Genomic DNA, 23900 nt, shown 5'->3' with positions numbered 1-23900 from the left:
CAGCCCGCTCAGAGAGGTGCAGGGTGTTCTTCCCCCGGATTATCACATTTATTTCACTTCGTGCAGCAGTTTCTCAGATCAGACTGATGTTCACCTGAGCAACAGGTGAGGACACGACAAGACTCCAACTGAGAGCAAGATGTCTTCCAGCGGTGGAAGAAGTATTCAGATCCTTTACTCAAGTAAAATAATAATACCACACTGTGAAATACTCCTGTAGTGAAAGTACCTAAGTACTGTCAGTATCACAGTAACAGTATGTAAGTACTGTCAGTATCACAGTAACAGTATGTAAGTGTATCTCTACAAAGTTTCCAGCTTTGTGACGATGTGTTTTCCAGCTGATCTGAGGAGAGTTTAAATAGTTTATTTAGCTGAAGGAGGAGAAGGAGGAGGATGTTCTCAACACATGAAGGAACTCTTCATCCTTCAGTTCATCACTAACATCTGGAGATACGTGGTTCATCATTAATATATGGAGATACGTGGTTCATCATTAATATATGGAGATACGTGGTTTTCAGTGGACAGGAAGTAACCAGTAACTGAAGCTGTCAGACAGATGTGTTGCAGTAAAAGTACAATACTTCCCTGAGCCGTGATGCAGTAGAAGTACAAAGATCTCTGCCAACACAAGAGGGAAACTGTTGTTCTACGAGTCCAAAGAGGAAGTTTCAGGTCCGTCGGCAGCTCAGAGTCTCCGTTGGAGCCAAGAGGCTTCTGGGAAATCCAGTCTGAATTTATAATCAGCACCCAGAAATTCATTTCATTGAGTTCATTCACTCCTCACTGTGATCTCGACTGAGAGAGTTCTCTTGTTTTGGTGTGAAGCTTTTTACTGAGCCGGGGGGGGGGGGGGGGGGGGGGGGCGCCGACTCTGTTGCTATGCAACTAAAGTGAAAGCCTGTTTGAAGTGTGACACTCTGATTAAAGTTTATCTGCGAGAAGAAAAAACACAAGCTGGGCTGTCAAGAGCTCCGGCTCTGAGATGTAAACCAGGACACGCGAGTCAGCCTGACCACCGAGATCCACCAAGCAGAGGGAAGGAGGAGGAAGACGTAGCTCCTTCAGGAGGCAACAGTGGGACCTCGGTTTGACTCATGAAGCCAATGAACATTTTCAACCCCGTCAGCCTTGAACAGCTGTAAACCAACGCCCTCCATTAAAACCTGCACACAGCGTTTCCCACATGAACCGGTATTTATGAAAGAAGCACGTGTCGCCTCACACTGACTTCAGACCAGCGGACACACAGCGCACTGCAGGTATCTGCAGGTGATTAAACATCAGGAGAGACACTTCTCTGCTTGTGTCATTCTGTCTGTCAAAGACTCATTTATCTTATATGCTGTTCAAACCTTATGTTCACGTCACTGAACTGAACTGTTTGACTTCCTAACTGGTCTGTTAGCAAACCTTAACCGACGTACTTTAGCTGTGAAAGTGTAAACTGAACCAAAGTGGTTTAGCTGCTAAACTAAACCTAAAGGTTGGCTAACAGCTTCCAGCAGCTTTCAGCAGGTGAAAATGTCCTTTTCACTTTCCTTTATGGGAAATGTAACGTATGCTCTTCAAACCTTCAAGACACTGTGTACCTAAAACACAAAGTGAGCACAGGATGTGTTTGAGACAGAAGGACGACTCATTGAACAGGACCGCTTATATTTCAGCTGCACTCTGGTCCTCGGTTTCTGTGCGCTGTGCTAATAAACCAAAGCCTCCAGTTCACCTGCTGACCTGCTCACCAATTTAACAAGAGCAGAAGAGACGGAGCGCTCGGCGAGGAGCAGCTGATTAACTCCCTCAGGAGGAGGTGGGGGGGGTTTGATACCCACACTGCTCCATTATCCTTCTCCTAGCATCGTGCTAACATTAGCAGTCTGGATGTGAGACTGATCCAAGCTGCTCGATGGTTCAGAGACGCTGAAACCTGCAGTGATTTTTCACATTTGTTTGTGTGAAATATACTCCTGACTGTAGCGCCACCATCAGGTCACAATATATATCAATTCAACACAAAACTAATGACACTCATCAGGCTCAACTGTATTTTGTGTTTAGTGCTAATAACCAAATGTTAGCATGCTGACACACTAATTTAGGATGGTGAACACGTTAAACAATATATGTTAACATTGTCATTGTGAGCATGTTAGCGTGCTGATGTTAGCATTTAGCCTCACAGCATCAGCGCATCAGCATGGCTGTAGACTCTTAGCTTGTCCACAAACGTCTGTACTGAGAATCTGCCACGTTCAACAAGGAACAACACTTTCCTCCTTACAGGTCTATAATTTCCTAATAATTTCATTGAACTTTTCCTGTAATTTTGTGCTACTTTCAGGTTTTAGTAGTTTTGTGAAGTTTATAAGCAGGTTTCCAGAGGATTTCTGTGAAGGACGAGCTCCATAGAAACACAAGGATTCCTCATTTATTATAAGTACTTTCCTCTTGAATTGAATCCCTGACGCTCTGACTGAAGGACTGTTTCTGCTGTGCAGACTTTAATATTTTTCAGATTAACTTAAGATATTAAGAACTCAATAAAACCAGGTTGGAAGTGATAGACAGAAGCACCTCCGCTGGTCTCCTCTCTCTTTGACCTCTGACCTCTGTCTCCTCCAGGAAGGTGTTGAAGCAGATTCCTCTGGGCGACCTTCGACCTGACGAGACGGTCCGAGCGACACAGGAGGCCCACCTGCTGTCTCAGCTGCACCACCCGGCCATCCTCACGTTCTACCACAGCTTCCTGGAGAGAGACGCCTTCTGCATCGTCACAGAGTTCTGCCAGGTAACACCACGCTGAGGATCAGCTGACCTGACATCCTGTTCGGGATTGTTTGAAATGTTTCGGCTACTCTTGAGTTTCACTAACGATGCTTTGAGGAAAATGTTTCTACAAAACCCATTTTTTAATTCATCTGTGTTTAATTTGGTTTGAACACAAAAAAACAAGGAAATGAAATAGAAACAAAAAGTCGCAAAGCCACGCTAACTGACTCCAGTGTGATATCTCATCACCTGTCTACAGTGAGGATGCTTGGTTGTTGCATGGCAGAGACACACTATGGAAAATCAGCTTTACCTGCATTTGAAACTCGAGACCAGAGACTGACACAAGACCACCTGCAGACCGAGAGTCCAAGTCAAAACACCCACGACACTGACGTGAAGGAGCAGCGGCTCTACTCTGAGCTCCTCCTCGTCTCTCGAAGGCTGAGCCCAGACTCCCGACGGAGGAGGCTCATTTTGGCCTTTCAGCTCCCTCTTCACCACAACGGTCCGGTGCGACGCCCTCATTACTGCTGACGCTGCATCGATCCACGCCACGCTCCAGTTTTCGCTCACTGGTGAACAAAACCCCGACATACTGGACCCCCTTCAGTTGGGGCAGCACCGCTTACATGCAGAGCACATGTGGAGACAGTGTCACGTCGAGTCCTGTTTGTTTTAATCAGTGACCTTTCGTTCATATCACAGCAGTGAAACACTGAGACAGGAAATGTGCCGCAAAACCAAAACGAGTTCCTAAAAGAGGCTAAACAGCTCGTGGAGCTGCAGGTTCACAGCAGTGATCAGAGAGCTCCTCTTTTCGCCTCATTTTTCCAAACATCCATCATCTCCGAGTATGAAAGTGAATCTCTGAATCTCTCCCTCCCCCCTCTGGATAACAGCAGGTCTTCAAACTCAACCGTCTCTCCACTAATGAATCTCTCTGCCTTCATCTCCCTCACACTCCTCTCCTCCCCCCGCTCATGGTGTATTCTCCTCGACCACGTCACTCGGTGGTGATCCCCCCCTCGTTATCGGGCTCTCCTCCCCCTCCTCTGAAGGTTTAATTCCCTCTCTGTTTGTTCACCAGTACGACCATGAACACAGACTGGACGCTGCAGCAGCTCTGATGACTCATCTGCCACCAAAGACTCGTTTTCATACGGAGTCTTGGATTAAAACAGTCTACGCACCAACTCAGAGGCTGTCCAATCAAAGAGCCTGTGCACTCAGGAACCCTCAGAGCTATTGTTTCTAGTCAGACCATTACCCACAATCCCCCGCAGAGCTGTGGGGGACTCAGGGGTTTCACTGCAGCCTATTAGAAAACCGAATGAAGAAATCCTGGTTCAGATTCAGTGGTGCCTGGTTCTCAGAGACAGATTTTAAATGACTTTAAAAGTGCTTTTACAGAAAACACTCAGCGACCACTGGACAGACCTTCACGTGGTTTACTGAGCCGGATCAACACGTTTGATTTGAAATGTCGAGACCCCAAGAAGTGACATGTGTCAGTTCCTTTAATGGCTTTTACTGTCTTGACTGTCAGACACTGTTATTAGTAATAACCGTCTACGAACAGTCATGTGTAATAAATACCAGCAGTCTGACTCCAGAACCCCCCCCCCCCCCACCTCAGGATCGGGATCTGGACTGTAAGCTGGAGGAGGTGAGACGAGCCGGGCGGAGCCTCCCTGAACTCCAGGTCATGGACTGGCTCATCCAGCTGCTGCTCGGCCTTCACTACATGCATGACAGGTGGGATACGGTCGCCAGGGCAACACCCCCCCCCCCTTCTTCCTCAAGTCTTTTCTTTCTGCACATTTTACAGTTTCTGGTTAATTAGCCTCATTAGCTCCTCACAGGTCAGACAGTCAATACATGTAATGAACTGCACCAGTCAGACAGTTTCAGCTCCACACGATCAATCAAACAATAATTAAGTGGATCAATCAATAAACAGCCAGACAAATAAATCAGTTAGCTGCGTTTTTGTCCCGTTTCTTTGACTGCTGTGCTGCTTCCTGCAGGAGAATCCTCCACCGAGATCTGAAGGCCAAGAACGTCTTCCTGAAACGAAACCTCGTTAAAATCGGTGAGTTTCCTCCTCTGCTGCTGCAAAGGCTCATGGGACTTTCTCCATGTTTGTTTGAACATACATGTGTGTTTATGTGTGTGTGTGTGTGTGTGTGTGTGTGTTTGTTACTGATTCCCTCGTGCTGCTTTCAAAGACTCCCTCTCATAAATAGAAACGTGGCTCCAGTTGATAATGAGTCCATATTTAACCCGAAACAGAAAGTGGATTCACTCTCAGTTCAATTTGGAATGTGGACTCAGCACATTGTTGCTGCTGTCAGCAGTTTGGACTTTAACCAAACTCTGCAGATCACCAGCTGCAAACACACAAAGTTTCAACTGACTGAGTAAATGAGTGTGTTTGTGTCTCAGTGTGTTGGATATTTACTCTCAGCTTTATAAAGTACGACAGCATGACAAAAGCATTCTCTGCGTTTCTCTTTATAACAAGAAGCGTTCCTTGTTTTAACGAGACCCGTTCATGTTGTCCTTCATGTTCCCGTGACGTCTTCTTCTTGTTCTCGCTCCGCGCTGTGATGGACGGATGAAGCGTGGGGGCTTTAAACTCAGCAGGCGGCCGGAGCTCTGCAGACCAGCAGAGTTTTAGTCTCACATGTGAGCAGTAAAAGAAGCCTGAGCGTTATTTATTAAATCTCTAATACTGAGTTCAGAAGTCCTGCATTTAAAAAGTACATTACAAATGATGCTGCCTGGAGATCAATAAAGTTTTATATTAACGATGACAACACGTCGTAATGTGCGGTATTTCCCTCGGAGATGTGGTGCCGTAGAAGTAGCTGATTTCCGTCACCTTTCCTCAGTTGTTCGTTGGTCGTCTGTTTCCAGGTGATTTCGGTGTTTCGTGCCTGCTGATGGGATCATGTGACCTGGCCAGCACCTTCACAGGGACGCCGTACTACATGAGCCCAGAAGTGCTGAACCACCAGGGATACGACTCCAAGTCTGACGTCTGGTAAACTTTCTTTTTGTCAGCAAATGTGCTCGATACTTTCTGCTGTGAGAAACACGGTTTTGTAGAACCAGTACAGCTTTGTTTCCTCTGATGTGATTGGCTTGGAGCTGGAGGCTGTCCAGGTGCATCATGGGGAGGATGAATGGACTCCAGCAGGTGAGGAGCAGGAATTCATTCAGCTTTTGTTGCTGCAGGAAGGAAAACAAAAACCAGCTGACTGTGGACTCTGAGTCCAGTCCGTGATGTCGGTCATTTATTACAGAGAGGACGAGACGAGTCCGATCAGTCGAGAGGACGAGACAAACCTGACTGAAGTCAAAATGATGCTCAGAGTTACGGTTTCTCTCCGTCAGCTGATCTCAGATCTGAGACTCTTTGACCACATTTACACTCAGAACGTCTGATCGTTCAAAACACCTCGAACTGCAGGAAGGTTTTGAATGCAGGACTTTAACTTCACAGTGAGGTATTAGTACTGTTTGTGAAGTAAAGGATCTGAATACTTCTTCCTCTGCAGATGTCATGTGATCAGATCTGATCTGACACATTTGGAGATGACAAGTGGTCCTCAGGTGTGTTCAGGTAAACGCAGGGTTAGCGTCATCAGTCTGTCCTGGACTGTCACCTTTTGTATTTTATTCATACAAAGATTTATTAACCTTCTAATAAAGTGTTGCTCGGTCATTTGTGATGTGTTACTGAAGCATTAATGGAAACATCCTGCTCTGTCCTGATGTTTACCACCGACGTTTCATCATCTCTGAAACGTTTTGTTGCTGAGAAAATCTCCTGAACGTCTGTCTGATTGATTTATGAGGTTCAGTGTTTTATTGACCAATCAAACAATCAAACACCGTTTGTCTGGTCCGTGGGAGAAACAGACAAACTGACAGAAAAAACGCTCCCAGCACAGAATCCAGTCAAACAGAGCCGAGAGGTCAAAGGTCATTTCAATCAGGTTTCTTAACGAGAGAAGAGTCCACCTTCGTTAGCCCACACACACACAGTGCTGACAGCAGTCGGAGGTCAGTTGTTGTAATTAGTGACAAACAGATCAGAGAGGAGGAGGATGATGAGGAGGAGGTAATTAGCAGCAGTGATAGAAAGTGATGAAGGTTTCTTCATTTTCTTCAGCTGAGTTTCACGAGGAGGTCGTCAACATGATCAGCAGCTGAAGTTTGACTGTCACATGTCAGTTATCTTTGACTCCCTCAACATGTAATACTGTTCGTCATGTAGGGAGCCAATAGCAGAGCAAGGGGGCGGGGCCTGAGGGTAGCAGTGGTTTCAAAATAAGACACTTTTTTCTTTTGCAGGTTTAATAACTGATAATAATAATAATAATGATTAAAACTTCCTAAAAAGGGTGGAATGATGTTCTGTGTTATTACTTAGTTTCATAAAGAAGTAAAACTTTTGAAAAATGATTTCTTTGTTTGTCCACCTTGTGGCAGCAGAGCAGTCTGTAAACTTAGCGTCTGACATCACCTCATGAGGTAGTTGTGAGACGTAGATGGAGGCGTTAGCCAATCAAAGCTTGCATAAAGCAGTGACATCAGCGTTGTGTCACAGGCGGAACAGAGGGTCACACTGAGCCAATCAGCAACCAACAACCCACATTAGCTTCATGCTAACGTCTCCTTCTTATCGAAGTTACAGACGTGAACACTCGTCTTGTCCTGCAGCTCGTTGAACGAGACACGTACCTAACGTCAGTCTGCAGGCGAGACCGCTAACTAGCTGCTCACCTCTGTCGAGCCGCACGGAGATAAATCTTTAACGGTTCATCGTGATGAGCGACAGCTTCCACAAACACATCATTTTCATCCCAAGTCTAAAACACACGACAGCAGATTGAAAGTAGTTTGTTTGCGTCCCTCCTCCAGCAGCAGCCGCAGAACAAACGTTCATATTGTCACTTGGTTGTTTGTTCTGTGCAGCACTTTCACATTGTGGCTGCGATGAACACTGCAGCCTCTGGGGGGCGCTAGCAGCACTCAACATTTATATATTCTTTTGTTTTTCCAAATGAGGCTTCGGTTTGTTCCCGACTCTGTTAGTTCGGCATGATTTGTAGATGGTTAGTGTAGATCAGTAATTACTAATAAACTGACAGATGCCTGTTAAAGTATTAATAATGTAACAGAAAGATGCAGTTAATTAGTAATTACTGAATGATAGATCTGGTGTGTGATCATGTAGATAATTAGTAAAGAGCAGATTCACTAACTGTTACTGAGGTGATGGATGTTCTGCTGGTTGTTAGTGAGCTAATAAACAGACGGAGGTAATTAGAGAGAAGTGAAGCAGGTCATTAATTAAGTGAACAAACAGAGTGAAGACACAACGAGAGGAGGAAAACACCTTCATCTCAGAAACATCTGTTACCTCGGTCCAGACCTGCCGTCAGTGATTCAAACAGGTGTTACACTCACTGATGGCCAAACAATCATCCAATCAGAGACTTGTGGGCGGGCTTAAGAATCTTCTTCCTGCATAAACCAGCTAGCTACCAGCTACATCCACGACAGATCAGAAGTGTGTGCGATGAAGGCAGCAAATGACCAGAAACAGCTTGTGTTGAAGAGGCAGCGCCCTCTAGTGGCCGCGGGAGTTATGACTCAACAAAGCAGGAAGTCAGGTGATGATTTTATAGCGTCCACAGAGTTTAAATGATGAATAATGAATGAATTGTATCATGATTTATCATCATTTGTTACATATCCAGTAAATGAACGTCAGCGTCACCACAGCACTGCTGAAGTCACATGAACAGAACTCCAGTTTCAGTTTTCAGTTTTGTTTTTGATCAGAAATGTTGTGAAAGGCCTGAAACACCCTCCTCCATCACCTGCCATCTTTAATCTTCATCTGATAACGGAGCAACGAGTTTTTACTCTGCGATCAGAGTGTGAAGGCAGACTGAGGCTGAGAGGCTTCACTGCATGTTAATCAGACCTCAGATCAGCCGGCTGCTGCCTTCTTACTGCCGACTGGTGTTTAATGTGGATTTACTCGTTCATTCATTTAGAAACTGCTGGAGCTCATTCTGAACTATGAATCAGCTGATTATTTTCTCCATTAATGGATCGATCGTTTGGTCAAAGCTCCACATTATTAACAAGACATTACAGTTATTAACAGCATTCAGAGGGAAAGCAGCACATCTGCAACTGAGCAGCTGGAATGACTTTGATTATCAAAATAGTCGATTAATCGACTGATTAATAGACTAATTGTTTAAACTTGTTTAAACTGTTGGTTTCATTTATAACAAAACGTGTTTTATAAACTCTTCTCTTATGTTTTGTGTATAAACATCTTAATTTATAAAGTAACTAAGGCTGTCAGATAAATGCAGTGAAGTAAAAAGTGCAGTATTTGGTGAGAGGTAGTGGAGTACAAAGACTCGAGTAAAGTACAAGTACCTTGCATTTGTCATTTGTGTGTTGAGATGTGTGATTGGTGCGCGGAGCGTTTCTTTAAAGCTCCTGGTCTTCCTGTTGTTCCTGTTGTTCCTGGTCTTCCTGGTCTTCCTGGTCTTCCTGTTGTTCCTGGTCTTCCTGGTCTTCCTGTTGTTCCTGGTCTTCCTGGTCTTCCTGGTCTTCCCGGTGCGTGTTGTGCTGCAGGGCTCTGGGCTGCCTCCTCTATGAGATGTGCTCCCTGACTCACGCCTTCCAGGGTCCAAACTTCCTGTCTGTGGTGATGAAGATCGTGGAGGGAGAAACCCCGACGCTGCCGGCCGGATACTCTCAGGATCTGAACTCTGTCATGCAGAGGTGAGGGCGAACTCACGGAGGGTTCGTTTTAGTCGACTCACAAGCACGAAAACACTGAGCTCAACACAGACCATAATAAAGCTCTCCTGAGAGGAAGCTAAGACTTTGAAGAGTCCAAATGTCCTCCCTCTGGACGTTTGGACTTCAGTCACGTCTGTGAGGATATGAAGTTCTTGACCCTGTAACGCGTCTCACTTTTTCTGAACGGTTCTTAACAGAACTAACATTTGCAATCAATGCGAGATCTGCTGCAGGGAACAGGCCTGTGAAGTCCAGTAATGTCAAAACAAGAGTTTGTAGTTTTAGGGGCAGTTACACCTTGAGTCTTTGGGGTTGGCAGCCAGCTGGAGACACTGCACAGAAGCACTGGGCGGATGGATATACTGTTGTTCAACAAGAAATAGTTCCAGCATGTGACTCCCTCGAAAACAGTTTTTTACATTTCTGTTTGTGTCCAGATCAAACAAAGGAGAGAAAACATGTTAACCAGCTGTTCTATTTGACTTTAAACAGAGCTTCCAGTCTCTATGCTAAGCTAGGCTAACTGCATCCTGACTCCAGCTCTGCACTGAGCACACAGACATGAGACTGATCGATCTGAACATCTGATCTGTTGTGTTTGGTCTCTCTTTGAACCAGGATGCTGCAGAAACAACCAGCATCCAGACCGTCAGCTGCAGAACTTCTCAAGACCACGTTCATGGAGGAAAACATGAAGGTCGGACACTTTAAACAGACACTTAACTCATACGTGTGTTCTGTGTTTGAGACGAGCTTTGACGTGGACAGACATTTAGTTTGGAGGACTCGCTGCATGAAGAGGATCAGAACTTCAAGAGCTGTTTCTGTGTTGTTTCATGTCATTGAACAGTGATCACCAATCAGAGACCAGAGACCAGAGCCCAGCACTGAGTGAGTTTAACTTCAGTCCAGCTGTTTAACAGCTGAGCTGAATTTGGAGAAACATCTGCTTCCGGTTCTCAGGTTTTAGGCTTTTAGGTTTGATTTAAGCAGCATCAAAGGTTCCACAGGAGAACCTCATCTAAAAGGCTGAAAACCAGTGCGTTGATGCAGGAGATGCAGTAATGGCGGCTTGTTTTCGTACACCGACAAGCTGGTTTAGTCTGGAGCTGAGGGCGGTCACGTCATGATCATGTGACCAGGCGTTCATGTGACGCGTGGTTAAATTAAGTTTAATAAACACCTGGTGGCGCTATAAGCAGGTGATATAGGAACCATTTCGCGTTCCATATAGTTGTGGCAGTGTGTGTATCTGTGTATTTGGATGTACTTTTACTACATGGATAAATGTACTCGCGCACACACACACACACACACACACACACACACACACACACACACACACACACACACACGAAGCCTATTTCCCATTAAATCGTGGTGTGAAATTACTCACATTCATGCATTTTCTCTCATTCTCACACTCGTAGTAACAGACAAGGTGAGGACGCTGTGTGTGTGTGTGTGTGTGTGTGTGTGTGTGTGTGAGTGTGTGTGAGTGTGTGTGTGTGTGTGAGTGTGTGTGAGCAGGATATTATTGTCATACAGTTTGTCATAAATCAGCGCTGCAGGCTGGATGCTCCTCCTGTGTGGATATACAGGGCACCTAAAGAGCAATAACACATTTATGGACTCGGTTGCCATGGTTTCCACTGAAATATGGTTATGCTGATGGGATTCATTGCTGCACCGCGACACTATGGGACGTGGCATCGCTGAGGGGTTTCAGCTGAGGACCTCGTAGAAACCAGACCGGTCCTCCGTTAGAGCAGGAGGAAGACGATTGGTCGGTTATCAGATGTTTTTTAAATTTCACTGATCACAAAAGTGATTTCATAATTGAATGTTTATGTTTTATCATCGTAGTTCTGGTTTATTTGGAAACATCTCAGAGGGAATATTGTTCTTTCACTTCACTTCCTTTATCTGAGCTTTACTTTCTTCTTAAAGCTGTTTAAACACATGACGAGTTTATAGAATATATACATTAATATATATAAATTATTATATTGCTATTTATTATTAATATCAAGTATTATATATAAATCAAACAGTTCAGTCGATGAGTCGAAAACTCTCTCTGTCTTCACAGGAAATGAAGGACAGGTTTGTCTTTGTGTCGTCAGACGGAAAGAAAGACGCTGAACTCATCGCCAAGAACATGTAGGACTCCTCCTCCTCCTCCTCCCCCTCCTCCTCCTCCTCCTCCCCCTCCTCCTCCTCCTCCTCCCCCTCTTCCTCCTCCTCCTCCTCCTCTCCTCCTCCTCCTCCTCCCCCTCTTCCTCCTCCTCCTCATCCTCTCCTCCTCCTCCTCCTCCTCCTCCTCCTCCTCCCCCTCTTCCTCCTCCTCCTCCTCCTTCTCCTCCTCCTCCTCCTCCTCCTCCCCCTCCTCTTCCTCCTCCTCCTCCTCCTTCTCCTCCTCCTCCTCCTCCTCCTCTTTCTCCTCCCCTCCTCCTCTTCGTCCTCCCCCTCCTCTTCCTTCTCCTTCTCCTCCTTCTCCTCCCCCTCCTCCTCTCCTCCTCCCCCCCCCCCTCCTCCTTCTCCTCCTTCTCCTCCCCTCCTCCTCTTCCTCCTCCCCCTCCTCTTCCTTCTCCTTCTCCTCCTTCTCCTCTCCTCCTCCTTCTCCTCTCCTCCTCCTCCTCCTCCTCCTCCTCCTCTTCCTCCCCCTCCTTCTCCTCTTCCTCCTCTCTCTCTCTCTCTCTCTCCTCCTCCCCTCCCACTCCTCCTCCTCCTTCTCCTCCTTCTTCTCCTCCTCCTCCTCTTCCCCCTCCTCCTCCTCTTCCTCCTCATCCTCCTCCTCTTCCTCCTCCTCTTCATCCCCCTCCTCCTCTTCCTCTCCCCCTCCTCCCCCTCCTCCTCTTCCTCCTCCTCCTCCTTCTCCTCCCCCTTCTCCTCTTCCTCCTCCTCCTCCTTCTCCCCCCCTCCTCCTCCTCCCCTCCTCCTCTTCCTCCTCCCCCTCCTTCTCCTCCCCCTCCTCCTCCTCTTCCTTCTCCTCCTCTTCCTCTTCATACCCCTCCTCCTCTTCCTCTTCCTCCTTCTCCTCCCCCTCCTCCTCATCCTCCTCCCCCTCCACCTCCTCCTCCTCCTCCTCCTCCTCCCCCTCCTCTTCCTCCTCCTCCTCCTCCTTCTCCTCCTCCTCCTCCTCCTCCTCCTCCTCCTCCTCTTTCTCCTCCCCTCCTCCTCTTCGTCCTCCCCCTCCTCTTCCTTCTCCTTCTCCTCCTTCTCCTCCCCCTCCTCCTCTCCTCCTCCCCCCCCCCCTCCTCCTTCTCCTCCTTCTCCTCCCCTCCTCCTCTTCCTCCTCTTCCTTCTCCTTCTCCTCTCCTCCTCCTTCTCCTCTCCTCCTCCTCCTCCTCCTCCTCCTCCTCTTCCTCCCCCTCCTTCTCCTCTTCCTCCTCTCTCTCTCTCTCTCTCTCCTCCTCCCCTCCCACTCCTCCTCCTCCTTCTCCTCCTTCTTCTCCTCCTCCTCCTCTTCCCCCTCCTCCTCCTCTTCCTCCTCATCCTCCTCCTCTTCCTCCTCCTCTTCATCCCCCTCCTCCTCTTCCTCTCCCCCTCCTCCCCCTCCTCCTCTTCCTCCTCCTCCTCCTTCTCCTCCCCCTTCTCCTCTTCCTCCTCCTCCTCCTTCTCCCCCCCTCCTCCTCCTCCCCTCCTCCTCTTCCTCCTCCCCCTCCTTCTCCTCCCCCTCCTCCTCCTCTTCCTTCTCCTCCTCTTCCTCTTCATACCCCTCCTCCTCTTCCTCTTCCTCCTTCTCCTCCCCCTCCTCCTCATCCTCCTCCCCCTCCACCTCCTCCTCTTCCTCCTTCTCCGTCCCCTCCTCCTCTTCCTCCTCCTCCTCCTCCTCCTTCTTCATCTCTCTCTTTTCTCTCCTCTTGCTGCTATTATTTTTTATCTCTTAATCTTCATCCTCCCTCTTTTCTTCCTCCTCCCCCAACATCTCCAACTGGTCTTTGTTCATCTCATTTTCATCTTCCTCCTCCTTCTCCTCCTCCTCCTCCTCCTCTTTCTCATCCTCTAATCCACTTTACATTTCTTCATCCTCCCCGTTTGCTGCTCTGCTTCCTCTTTTTCACCCTCCTGCCCATCACATCTTGTTAGTCTTCCTCCCCATCATTTTCCCTCTTCCTCCTCTTTTCTCTCATTTTCTTCCCCCTCCTTCATCACCTCCTGCTGTACTCATTTTCCTCCCTTCTCTTCTTCGTCAGCCTTCTCTTCCTGCCCTTTTCTTATTCTCCCTCCTCATCATCTTCTTGGTGTAACTCTTTTACCTCCCTGTCCTCTTCTTCGTCGTGTTGTTCCTCTTTGTTTTTTCCTGTTCTTCCTCTCCTTTTCTTCATCGCCTTCTGTTTTGCTACTCTTTCTCCTCTTCCTCAGCCTCCTCCTCTTTTATCTCGTCTTTCTCTTCTTCAGCCTTGCTTTTTCTTTTTTCTTTATCTTTCTGCCTTTTCTTCCTCTTCTTCTCTCTTCCCCTCAGTAATTAAGTGTGTGTTCTTCTTCTTCATCATCCTTTCTTCCTCCTCTTTGTTATGCTTCTTTGGCTCAGCCCTCTCAAACACACACACACACACACACACACACTATTATTTCTTAACACACACACTCTTCAGTGAGTAGCTGCTATAATTAGAGCAGCGAGTGGCGAGCTGTACTGAGGTGTTAACCAGCTGTGTGTGTGTGTGTGTGTGTGTTGACAGAGGACACACACTGCTCGCTGTCAGATAATCCATCCTCACTAATGTGTGCACACGCACACACACACACACACACACACACACACACACACACACACACACTCACACACACACACACACAGACAGACAGGTCGGTTTTTAACAACACAGAGGTCAGACAGTTCCTCTGTGTTGGCAGAGTTTAGCAGAGGAGGAAGTACACAAATCCTATACTTAAGTGGAAGTACCAATACATCAATGTGAAAATACTACATTACAAGTAAAAGTCCTGCCTTCATAATCCTAGTTAAATCCTAAATCCTACCTAAAAGTACAGAAGTATTATCAGCTTCATGTACTTAAAGTATCAGCAGTGGTGGAGCTAGTTTAACTGCTTCATATACAGTTAGCTAGTTTAACTACTTTATATACAGTTAGCTAGTTTAACTGCTTTATATACAGTTAGCTAGTTTAACTGCTTTATATACAGCGAGCTAGTTTAACTGCTTTATATACAGTTAGCTAGTTTAACTGCTTTATATACAGTTAGCTAGTTTAACTGCTTTATATACAGTTAGCTAGTTTAACTGCTTTATATACAGTTCGCTAGTTTAACTGCTTTATATACAGTTAGCTAGTTTAACTGCTTTATATACAGTTAGCTAGTTTAACGACTACACAATGTAAACGAAACCATGTGAGATGTGAAATGCTACTGACTGACTGCTTTCAAGCCAAATTGCTTGGAAATGATCTGTTTAATCGTCAACAGTCTTGTATTTTCTACGCTTATTGTACGTTTATTTTATGTAAATTATTATTTATAAAGTAACTAGTAATTAATAAAAAGTATAAAGTAGCAGAAAGCTGAAATACTCAAGTTAAGTACTTTCCACCACTGAGAATGCAGTGATGTGATTGGACTGTTTCAGATGATTGACAGGTGTGTTTGTGGTCGTCTGCAGGCCGACAAAGGTTCACCTGCAGACGCTGTTGGAGAAGTCAGAGGTGGAGAAGATGACGCCCAGAGAGAGAATGAGGCTCCGCAAACTGCAGGCTGCTGACGAGAAGGCCAGGAGGCTCAGGTAACACACACACACACACACACACACACACACACACACACTAATAGACTCTGTTCTGATCAGCTCAAGTCTCCACTAGGAATGTGAGTGTGTATGTGTGTGTGTGTGTCATGGTTTGTATTGTTCTCTATTTATAAGAATTGACCGACTCTGAGCTCAGAAGAAGAACCAGAGAGTTTCCTGCTTCAAATGTGATCAGATTAACATAAACACCTGCAGAGAGCAACGAACCTGAAGCCTTCTTTTATTTTGTTTATTGTCTGTTGTGGCAGGAAGTCTGGACAGGATGTTGCCTCTGAGATGTAGAAGTATAAATTCGCATAAAATGGAAATACTGATTGGACTTAAGTACAGAACTTGAGTAAATGTACGTAGTTACTTTCCACCTCTGACGTCTGTGAAAGCAGACTGACAGACTCTTCTTCTTCTGTCCCTCTCAGCCGTCGTGTTAATGGAGTTTCATCGTGCGAGCGGCTGTTAAACGCTTGTTCTCGTTGCTCTCTGGGTAATAAAGTCTGAATCAGATGTGACTCCTCAGTGAACACAGAGCTGATTCAGACAGACGGAGGAGACGACACTTTCCATCCGACCTGAACATGTGTTTACTCACACAGGTGGGCAGGCAGATTTTAGACCAGTTAAACACAGACAGGGAATTCTGGGAAATACTGATGAGGAGCTGAAATGATAACTTGGCTCCCCGCCTCCATCACTTGCATCCTCTCATCAAGGAGGGAGTTTATTCGTCCTCGCTCATCATCATCATCATGAGAAGATTACTCAACGGCTCACGACACACAGCATGTCATCATGTTAATGACTAGTTACCAGTTTAAAAGACACCTGACGTCTGATCACTGCTGCTCATTGAGGAATAACACCAAGACATGACATGAGGGAGCAATAAAAAGGCTCTGAATAAAATCTATAATTTGTTTTTGACACTCCATTTCTACCTGGAATGAATGTGATCTGTGTCTGGTTACGTTCTCCGGATGAAGGGAAACACATGTAAATCCAGGTGTTAGTGCAGAACACATTGTGACCACGTCTGGAGGTGGTCTGGCTCACACTGAGATCACATCTCAGCAAAAGTCTGCCCAACAAGTTGAAAAGGTCACATGACTCCTCTTCCTGCTAAGCTAAGCTAGCCCAGCACAAGCACGAGATACGTGCAGAAGCCGTAACGCTGCCTTGCTTAGTTGACAGCCAGCCCTGCTGACTGGTTGCACATTGAGATCACAATGCAGGCTCAGTGGAGATAATGAGAAGACGTTTCAACAGCTGGTGTAAATGCAAGAATTCCCAGGAAGAACAACAAGATGGCTCCCCGGGTCTCTCTACGCTGTTCCTCAATATCCTCGGGGGTCACAGGGGTAGTTTGATAAAATGGATAAAAAGGAATTTAAAAGACTTGCTGGGAGTCTGGACCTCAGTCTGTCTGAAATCCTGCTTTAAAGAGGTGTGTTTGGTTTCTGTCTCTACAGGAAACTGGCGGAGGAGAAATACGAGGAGGTCCACACCCGCAGGAGGGAACTGAGGAGCCGCCATTTTGAAAAAGTCAGCCTGGATGTTCTGAACGTAAGAAAAGATGTATTCACTGAATTTAAAGGGCATTTCTGTGGCTAGCTAGCTAACCAATGACTGTTAGCTCTTGATTGATGGGTGGATGTCATGATATTATTGTTGGTTCACGTTTATCTAAGCACACGTCATACTTTGTTTTACAGGAAGAAAACATATTGGATTTTGATATATGGATTGGATTTTTTGCCATATATGTGATGTGAAGGGTGAAAAGGGCATTTTTCCTTTCAGCTCGAACTACAGTTGTATTGAATTGGACTGCTTCTCTTTATGGATTTATGTTTAATTAATCCTCCACAGGTTAATTAGCTAACTGCCTCCTAAACAGCAGAAAGCTTCTCTGAATATTTCCATTTTCAGTCAGTTCTCTCTGTGGGTCAGTGGATGTTTGAAGTGAGACGAACTCCACTGGCTTTCACTTAAAATAAGTCAATTAGCACCTTTCCTCCGAACAACAGGAGAGCAGAGAGGACGGAGCCAATCAGCCAATCAGCATCCAGGACCACCGGACACCAGGAGGGTCGCAGCCAATCGAGAAGCAGGATGACAGCAAGACGTCGGAGTCAGAGCTGCACGGTGAGAGAACGAGCATCTTCATCACATCTTGGTTTAGATTTCCTACATGATCCCCGATGACGTCCATAATGATAGTGATGTTGCTTCACAAGTCTTTCTTTGTTTAGTTTAAATCACCAGCTGATTTATCACTAATAATACTCATTAGGTACATTTCCATCCGCCTCTTATTATTTTATAAACACTTTCAAAGCAGTTAAATCTACTCAGACATGTAGGCGTCACTACGGTGACCAGTCGTTGACTCTTAACTAAACTCAGGTACGTTGTGTTTCTCCAATACATTTACAATCCAGTCCAGGATTCTTGAGATCAGGACTTCCTCCCGTCCCGACGATTGAGTCCAAGTGTTGCATGAAATCCTCCCTGGCAGCAGCTCATAATGAGCTCTGATAACTTGTCCTCAGTTAGCAGGTATGATCTGTCTTTGTAATAATATTGAATAAACCGAGCAGCCAGCAAGGCAACACTAATGAAAAGCAGCTGGTCTGAAGCATCTAGATCACATGATCCTTCGGATTCACCTGGAACCTTCGAGACTCCTGGAGAGTCCTGGAGTTCCCTGAGGCCTCTTGAAATCCCTGGGCCCCGGTTTGGGACGTGCTGATCTGAGATCTGAGAGGCCTGATTATTAAATGAATCCTTTGAAGTTGGTTGAGTTCAAGTGAGACGTTAAATTTGTGCGAAACTCTGGAGAACAGAAGTGAGTCAAAAATAAACGAATAAAAACTCTTAAAGTACAAAATATGAAACTGTTACTGGACTGAAATCAGCTGCACCTCCAGTACTGAAGGCCGAGTCAGCGTCCATGTTTCCTCAGTGTGACTCAAACAGCTAACAGGTTGAGTTTAAAACGCAGACGAGCTCTTCAGCTCATTACTGAGTTTACAGACGTCTGATTGCATCAAACTGCTCGGGGACTCGTGATGAAACCGAGAGGAGACGGTCTCTCCTGCTGCTGCTCAGAGAAAACGACTCAGGTCGGGGAGAAATTAAAGTTTAAAGTCATCATGAAAGAAATGCTTTTCAGACGCGTTCATTTCATGTTTTTCTCTCACACAAAACACACTCACACTTGTGCTTCTATCCTTGCGAGGACCCTCGTTGACACATGACAAACCTGGACTCTAAAACAGCCCTGTGAAGAGGTGAGGACTGGACAACATGTCCTCACTGCTCAACATGTCCTCACTGTTCATCATGTCCCTACTGCTCAACATGTCCCCACTGCTCAACATGTCCTCACTGCTCAACATGTCCTCACTGTTCATCATGTCCCTACTGCTCAACATGTCCACACTGCTCAACATGTCCTCACTGCTCAACATGTCCTCACTGTTCATCATGTCCCTACTGCTCAACATGTCCACACTGCTCAACATGTCCTCACTGCTCAACATGTCCTCACTGTTCATCATGTCCCTATTGCTCAACATGTCCCCACTATTCAACATGTCCTCACTGCTCAACATGTCCTCACTGTTCATCATGTCCCTATTGCTCAACATGTCCCCACTATTCAACATGTCCTCACTGCTCAATATGTCCTCACTGTTCATCATGTCCCTATTGCTCAACATGTCCCCACTGCTCAACATGTCCTCACTGCTCAACATGTCCTCACTGTTCATCATGTCCTCACTGCTCAACATGTCCCCACTGCTCAACATGTCCTCACTGTTCATCATGTTCCCACTGCTCAACATGTCCTCACTGTTCATCATGTATCAATCTGGACTGAACCTTGAAACCACCTGCTGGTAATTTCCTTAAGAAGCTTCTAATTAGTTTTATCTTTGAAAATGTTTCATCTACTTTCATCTCAAAGAGTCGTTTAGTTTACTAACTTTAGACTTTATTGAGCTTTATTTTAGTGCCAGTCTTTCATCAGAGGAGACGCCACCTTTTTCAAACGGTTGCAGTCTTATTTTAGATCTCTGACTTCACACGCTTTCCAGCTTTCTGCTCCTAAAACTGTTTTCATCCTCCAGAAGCTCATTAAAGGGTCTGAGAGCTCCGACACGACCCAGAACAGACAGACAGACAGACAGACAGACAGGAAACTCCTCCGAGACATAAACACCTCACCTTTAGTCTGATTTTAAAAGCCTCAGTGGTCCCCTGAATATTTTCAGCCTCAACAGAAACAGGCAGAACACCTGAGCCTCAGTGTGACGTCACATGGTGCTGGAGCTCAGCCAATCAGCTTTCAGAGAGTCATCAGGTCAGTCTGAGGTCACATGTAGAGAGGTACTGTTTAAACAGTATTTCTCTAATACTAATAGCTGTTGGCTGGTGTGTGTTAGTTGTTAATTTATCTCTTATGTGCTCAGTATGTGTTTTTTACTATTTTTATATCAAATTGGGGTGGTTACATACATTTATCCAATCAAATGTGACTAGAGGTGACCAGCTAACCTGCCCATCACACAGATGGCACCTGGCTAGTTAATGTGTCCAATTCTTTGGTTTATGACCAAATACCTGCAGAACTAATGACATTCATCAACCTCAGCTGGACTCTGTGTGCATGCTAACATGCTAAACTAAGATGGTAAACTTATACACGCTAAACATCAACATATTAGCATCGTGAACATGTCAGCATTTAGCTCAAAGCACAGCTGTGTCTAAATGCAGCCTAAATGAGTTCATATCGTCATATAACTTTCACCATTTTGGTTCAGGCTCTGCTGTAAATGTTGTTACAGATGTTCACTGTTTAGTGCTCAGGACATGTTTCTACGGGACATCTAAAATGTTTCCTGTCAGTGTGTTTCAAGAGAAGACATTTTATTCGAGGTAAATTAAGATGTTTTTAGTCTAAAATCAATGTGACCTGCAGAGGTTAAGAGGAATGTGTCTGAGTTTGACCTGACTTGTTTTTAAGTGTCTCTCGTCTCTTTTTGTTCAGTTTTATTTAGCTATGAATTCCCCTCACGTCTGCTCCCAGAGCCCCGCCCGTTGTCTGATCCCAGCCGTGTGATTGGCTGACAGGGGAGGAAGAGACTGTCAGACCTCAGAGAGCCACATCATGAATTAAACATCCTCCATCTTTAAACCTCTCAGAGCTCGTTAGCAGGAATAATTATCCCGACAGAGTGCCTGTTAAAACTGACAAATTAAATCCATCAGGACTGAAGACTCAGGGAGTCCTTTCTGTTCTTCAGCGCTTTATTTTTACACAGTTTCTTACTTTATAAGAAGCATTTAACTTTAAAAACCATCCAATCAATAAGCTGCATATGACTTGTTACTTAAGGTTTGTAAAAAGTCAGTGTGAACAAGAACAGGACCAGATTTAAAAGACAACAATGGATCAGTTTGTGTGTGAAAGAGAGCTGAAATTAAAGTTTAATTTTTTTGACTTTGTTCTTAGTCAAACAAACCTGCAGGACCAATTTTGTTTGATTTACACTGAGTCTCTTCATGCGTCAGATCAGATCTGATCTCAATCGAAGTGTAAACCCATCCAAGAAGCACTGGACTGAAAACTGCATTTTCATATTGTCATATCAAAGCAAACAGCTGCAGCCATTTCAACACATAGGATCAAATTATCTGATCCCTGATCAGTTCAATCACTGAATGATATGTGACAGAGCGGTGTGAATTGAAGCTGTGAAGGTGATAAAACTTTTGTCTTGCTTGTTTCTCATAAATACGCTTCATTTGTTAGCTTATGGATAGTTAGCTAGTTGGCTAGCTAAACTGTTATTGTTGTCATTTCTGGTGTTTTTGTCAGTTATCAAACAGCTTCAGGCCCATCAGCACCTCCTTCTGGACTGGAGGAGGACCGGCCCGGATTTACATGTAGCCCAGAAAACAAAGAGGGACAAAGATAACCTAGTTAACAAGTTAGCAAAGTAAACCATCAGCTAACCTGAAGATTGTTTTAGCTGCTAAACCAACTGTTGCTGTTCGTGTGTGTGTGTGTGTGTGTGTGTGTGTGTTCAGATATCCCAGAGGACCCTCAGGCTGCAGAAGTTTATTACAACCAGGACGGATTTGATTCTTGTTCAGAGGACGAAGAGACAGAAACACCTGCAGAGACACTTTTCCTGTCTGACCCACAGGTGAGTCTGTCTGTCTGTCTGTCAAACAAGATTTATTTTCACACATTTTGTCCAGGACATCATTATTAATAATGGTGTCAGTGTTTGTTTTGAATAATAATGAAAATGTGACAATCAGAAAATAATCCAAACAGAAGGATTTACCTTTGAGAGACTCGGGTGTTTAACTCATGTGTGGACGTTTCTCCTCAGTTATGAACAGATCATCACAGCAGAACCTCAGTTATTGTAAGTCTTCTGTCAGCTGTGTGGGGACATAAAATACAAGTGAAAAACACTGGAAATAGATCTGTTAAAACCAGCGGAAAAAACTCCACGGAGTATTTTGGGGACGCCAAAGAGGAGGAACATTTGTTTCGTAATTAATTCCAGGTAACACTGGTGGAATGTAACTAAGTACACTTACTCAGTAGTACTTACTTTTTTGAGGTACTTGTACTTCAATTGAGTATTTTCATTTTATGTTACTTTATACTTTTACTCCACTATGTTTATTTGACAACTGTATTTACTTTACAAATTATATGTACAAATCATATGAAGAGTTTATAACTCATAGATAACTTATAGATGAAACTACCCAACACTGTTTTCAGAATGTTAAGAAACCAAACAATCGATCCATTAATGGAGAAAATAATCAGCTGATTCATCCACAGTGAACTAATAATCATTAGCTGATAGTTCAGAATGAGCTCCACCTCAACTCCAACAGTAACATCCTGCTTCACATTAATGAGGAGGAATAATCCTCTAATGACAGAATCTATAACAGGACAGACACAGGAGGACAGACACAGGGGGACAGACACAGGAGGACATCTGACTGCTGGAATACTTTAAGGACAGTTTACTGATTATACTCACAGACTTTTACTGCAGGAACATTATTAACTTTTATTGTAACTGAGTATTTTCAGTGTGATATTAGTACTTTTACTGCAGTAAAAATTGAGTGAAGCTGAATCTAAAACGAAATATTATACAATATGGCACAGAGATACTTGATTAATCAACTAACTGTGTCTGCTCTGATTGGATTGTTATATCCATCATTAAATCATGGTTTTATATAAAATCAATTGAAAAAAAGAGTTGACCAAAAATATAATAATCATGATGTGAGCGGAGAAAAGACACTGAGATCAGTGTTGTTTCTGTGTTTATACTCAGCTCATCCTCATTATTATCCAGTGCTGAAAAGGCCAAATATTATTATGTACCGCGCCCTAATTAGGGCAGCAGAGTATAATGTGTGCGTTAGCATTAGCATGGATTAGCATGAAACACAGTGGGGATTTTGTAGGTGGAGGCTGAGAAGCAGCTTTGATTTCAGCTGCTGGTTTCATGTGTTTTAATGTGACGTTTGTGTTCAAATTATCATAATATGATTCTCACACACTGAGCTGAGCCCCATAAGTCCTCTAATTAGAGGCTTAAACACACACACATAAACACACACACAGTCACAAGGACAGGGTATTCTGACCTGCTGTTAACTAAGATGCACATTATTAGCAGCTTATTCGCTGTTAAAGAAAATAATCCAATAAGAGCATTTGTGCCTTTTCTCCAGCTCATTGATGCACAAAGCTGCCTCTCAGCAGATAAGATTATTGTGTGAAAAAGTAAAATCCAATAGTTTAAACATTTAGAGGGAAAAACAACAAACATCACACTAAAGGAACGAGGGATTAAGAGGGAAATAAAGTCTGCACAAACAGAGTTTTAAACTTTTGGTGGCTGTTTACAGAATTTCTCAAATTTGAACTTTGAGGGAGTTCAAACCTGGAAATTTGAACTCTGGACTCTAAACTCAGGACACCAGGGGGACGCAGTACAGTGGGACACCAGGGGGACAGAGTACAGTGGGACACCAGGGGGACACAGTGCAGTGGGAAACCTGGAAGACTCAGTACAGTGGGACACCAGGGGGACGCGATAAAGTGGGACACCAGTACTCAGTACAATAGGACATCAGGGATTCATTAAAGAGCTCAATAATAATAATAGGTGTGATTAAAAGAGCGATACATTCATTACTGAAATAAAACTAAATTTAAACTGAGGCTAAAGCTAACAGGTGCCAGGTGATGACATCATGCTAACAGACTGAGGCTAAAGCTAACAGGTACCAGACAGACAACAGAAAAATGCCAGTTTTTCACTTTATGGAGATCCATTTTTGCAGATTCTGTGGGCCTGATCCAGCACACACACACACACACACACACACAAACACAAACACAAACACACACACACACACACTTTTCGAGGCCCACAGCAAAAGG

At 44.7% G+C, this 23900-nt stretch overlaps 1 protein-coding gene across 1 annotated transcript in view; it reads left to right on the top strand.

Annotated features, from left to right (window-relative positions):
• nek11 (NIMA-related kinase 11) overlaps window positions 1-23900 on the top strand; it is a 41826-nt gene that overhangs the window by 5597 nt on the left and 12329 nt on the right. The window contains exons 2-12 of the mRNA XM_070911953.1: window positions 2626-2791; window positions 4412-4530; window positions 4803-4867; window positions 5695-5821; window positions 9451-9600; window positions 10240-10318; window positions 11714-11784; window positions 15251-15370; window positions 16858-16951; window positions 17416-17533; window positions 21491-21609. Coding sequence (XP_070768054.1) covers window positions 2626-2791; window positions 4412-4530; window positions 4803-4867; window positions 5695-5821; window positions 9451-9600; window positions 10240-10318; window positions 11714-11784; window positions 15251-15370; window positions 16858-16951; window positions 17416-17533; window positions 21491-21609 — 1228 coding nt within the window. The remainder of the gene's footprint in view (window positions 1-2625; window positions 2792-4411; window positions 4531-4802; window positions 4868-5694; window positions 5822-9450; window positions 9601-10239; window positions 10319-11713; window positions 11785-15250; window positions 15371-16857; window positions 16952-17415; window positions 17534-21490; window positions 21610-23900) is intronic.

Source organism: Enoplosus armatus, chromosome 9 (assembly GCF_043641665.1).
Source record: "Enoplosus armatus isolate fEnoArm2 chromosome 9, fEnoArm2.hap1, whole genome shotgun sequence".
NCBI lineage: Eukaryota > Metazoa > Chordata > Actinopteri > Centrarchiformes > Enoplosidae > Enoplosus > Enoplosus armatus.
This window is presented reverse-complemented; position numbering and strand designations above follow the sequence as displayed.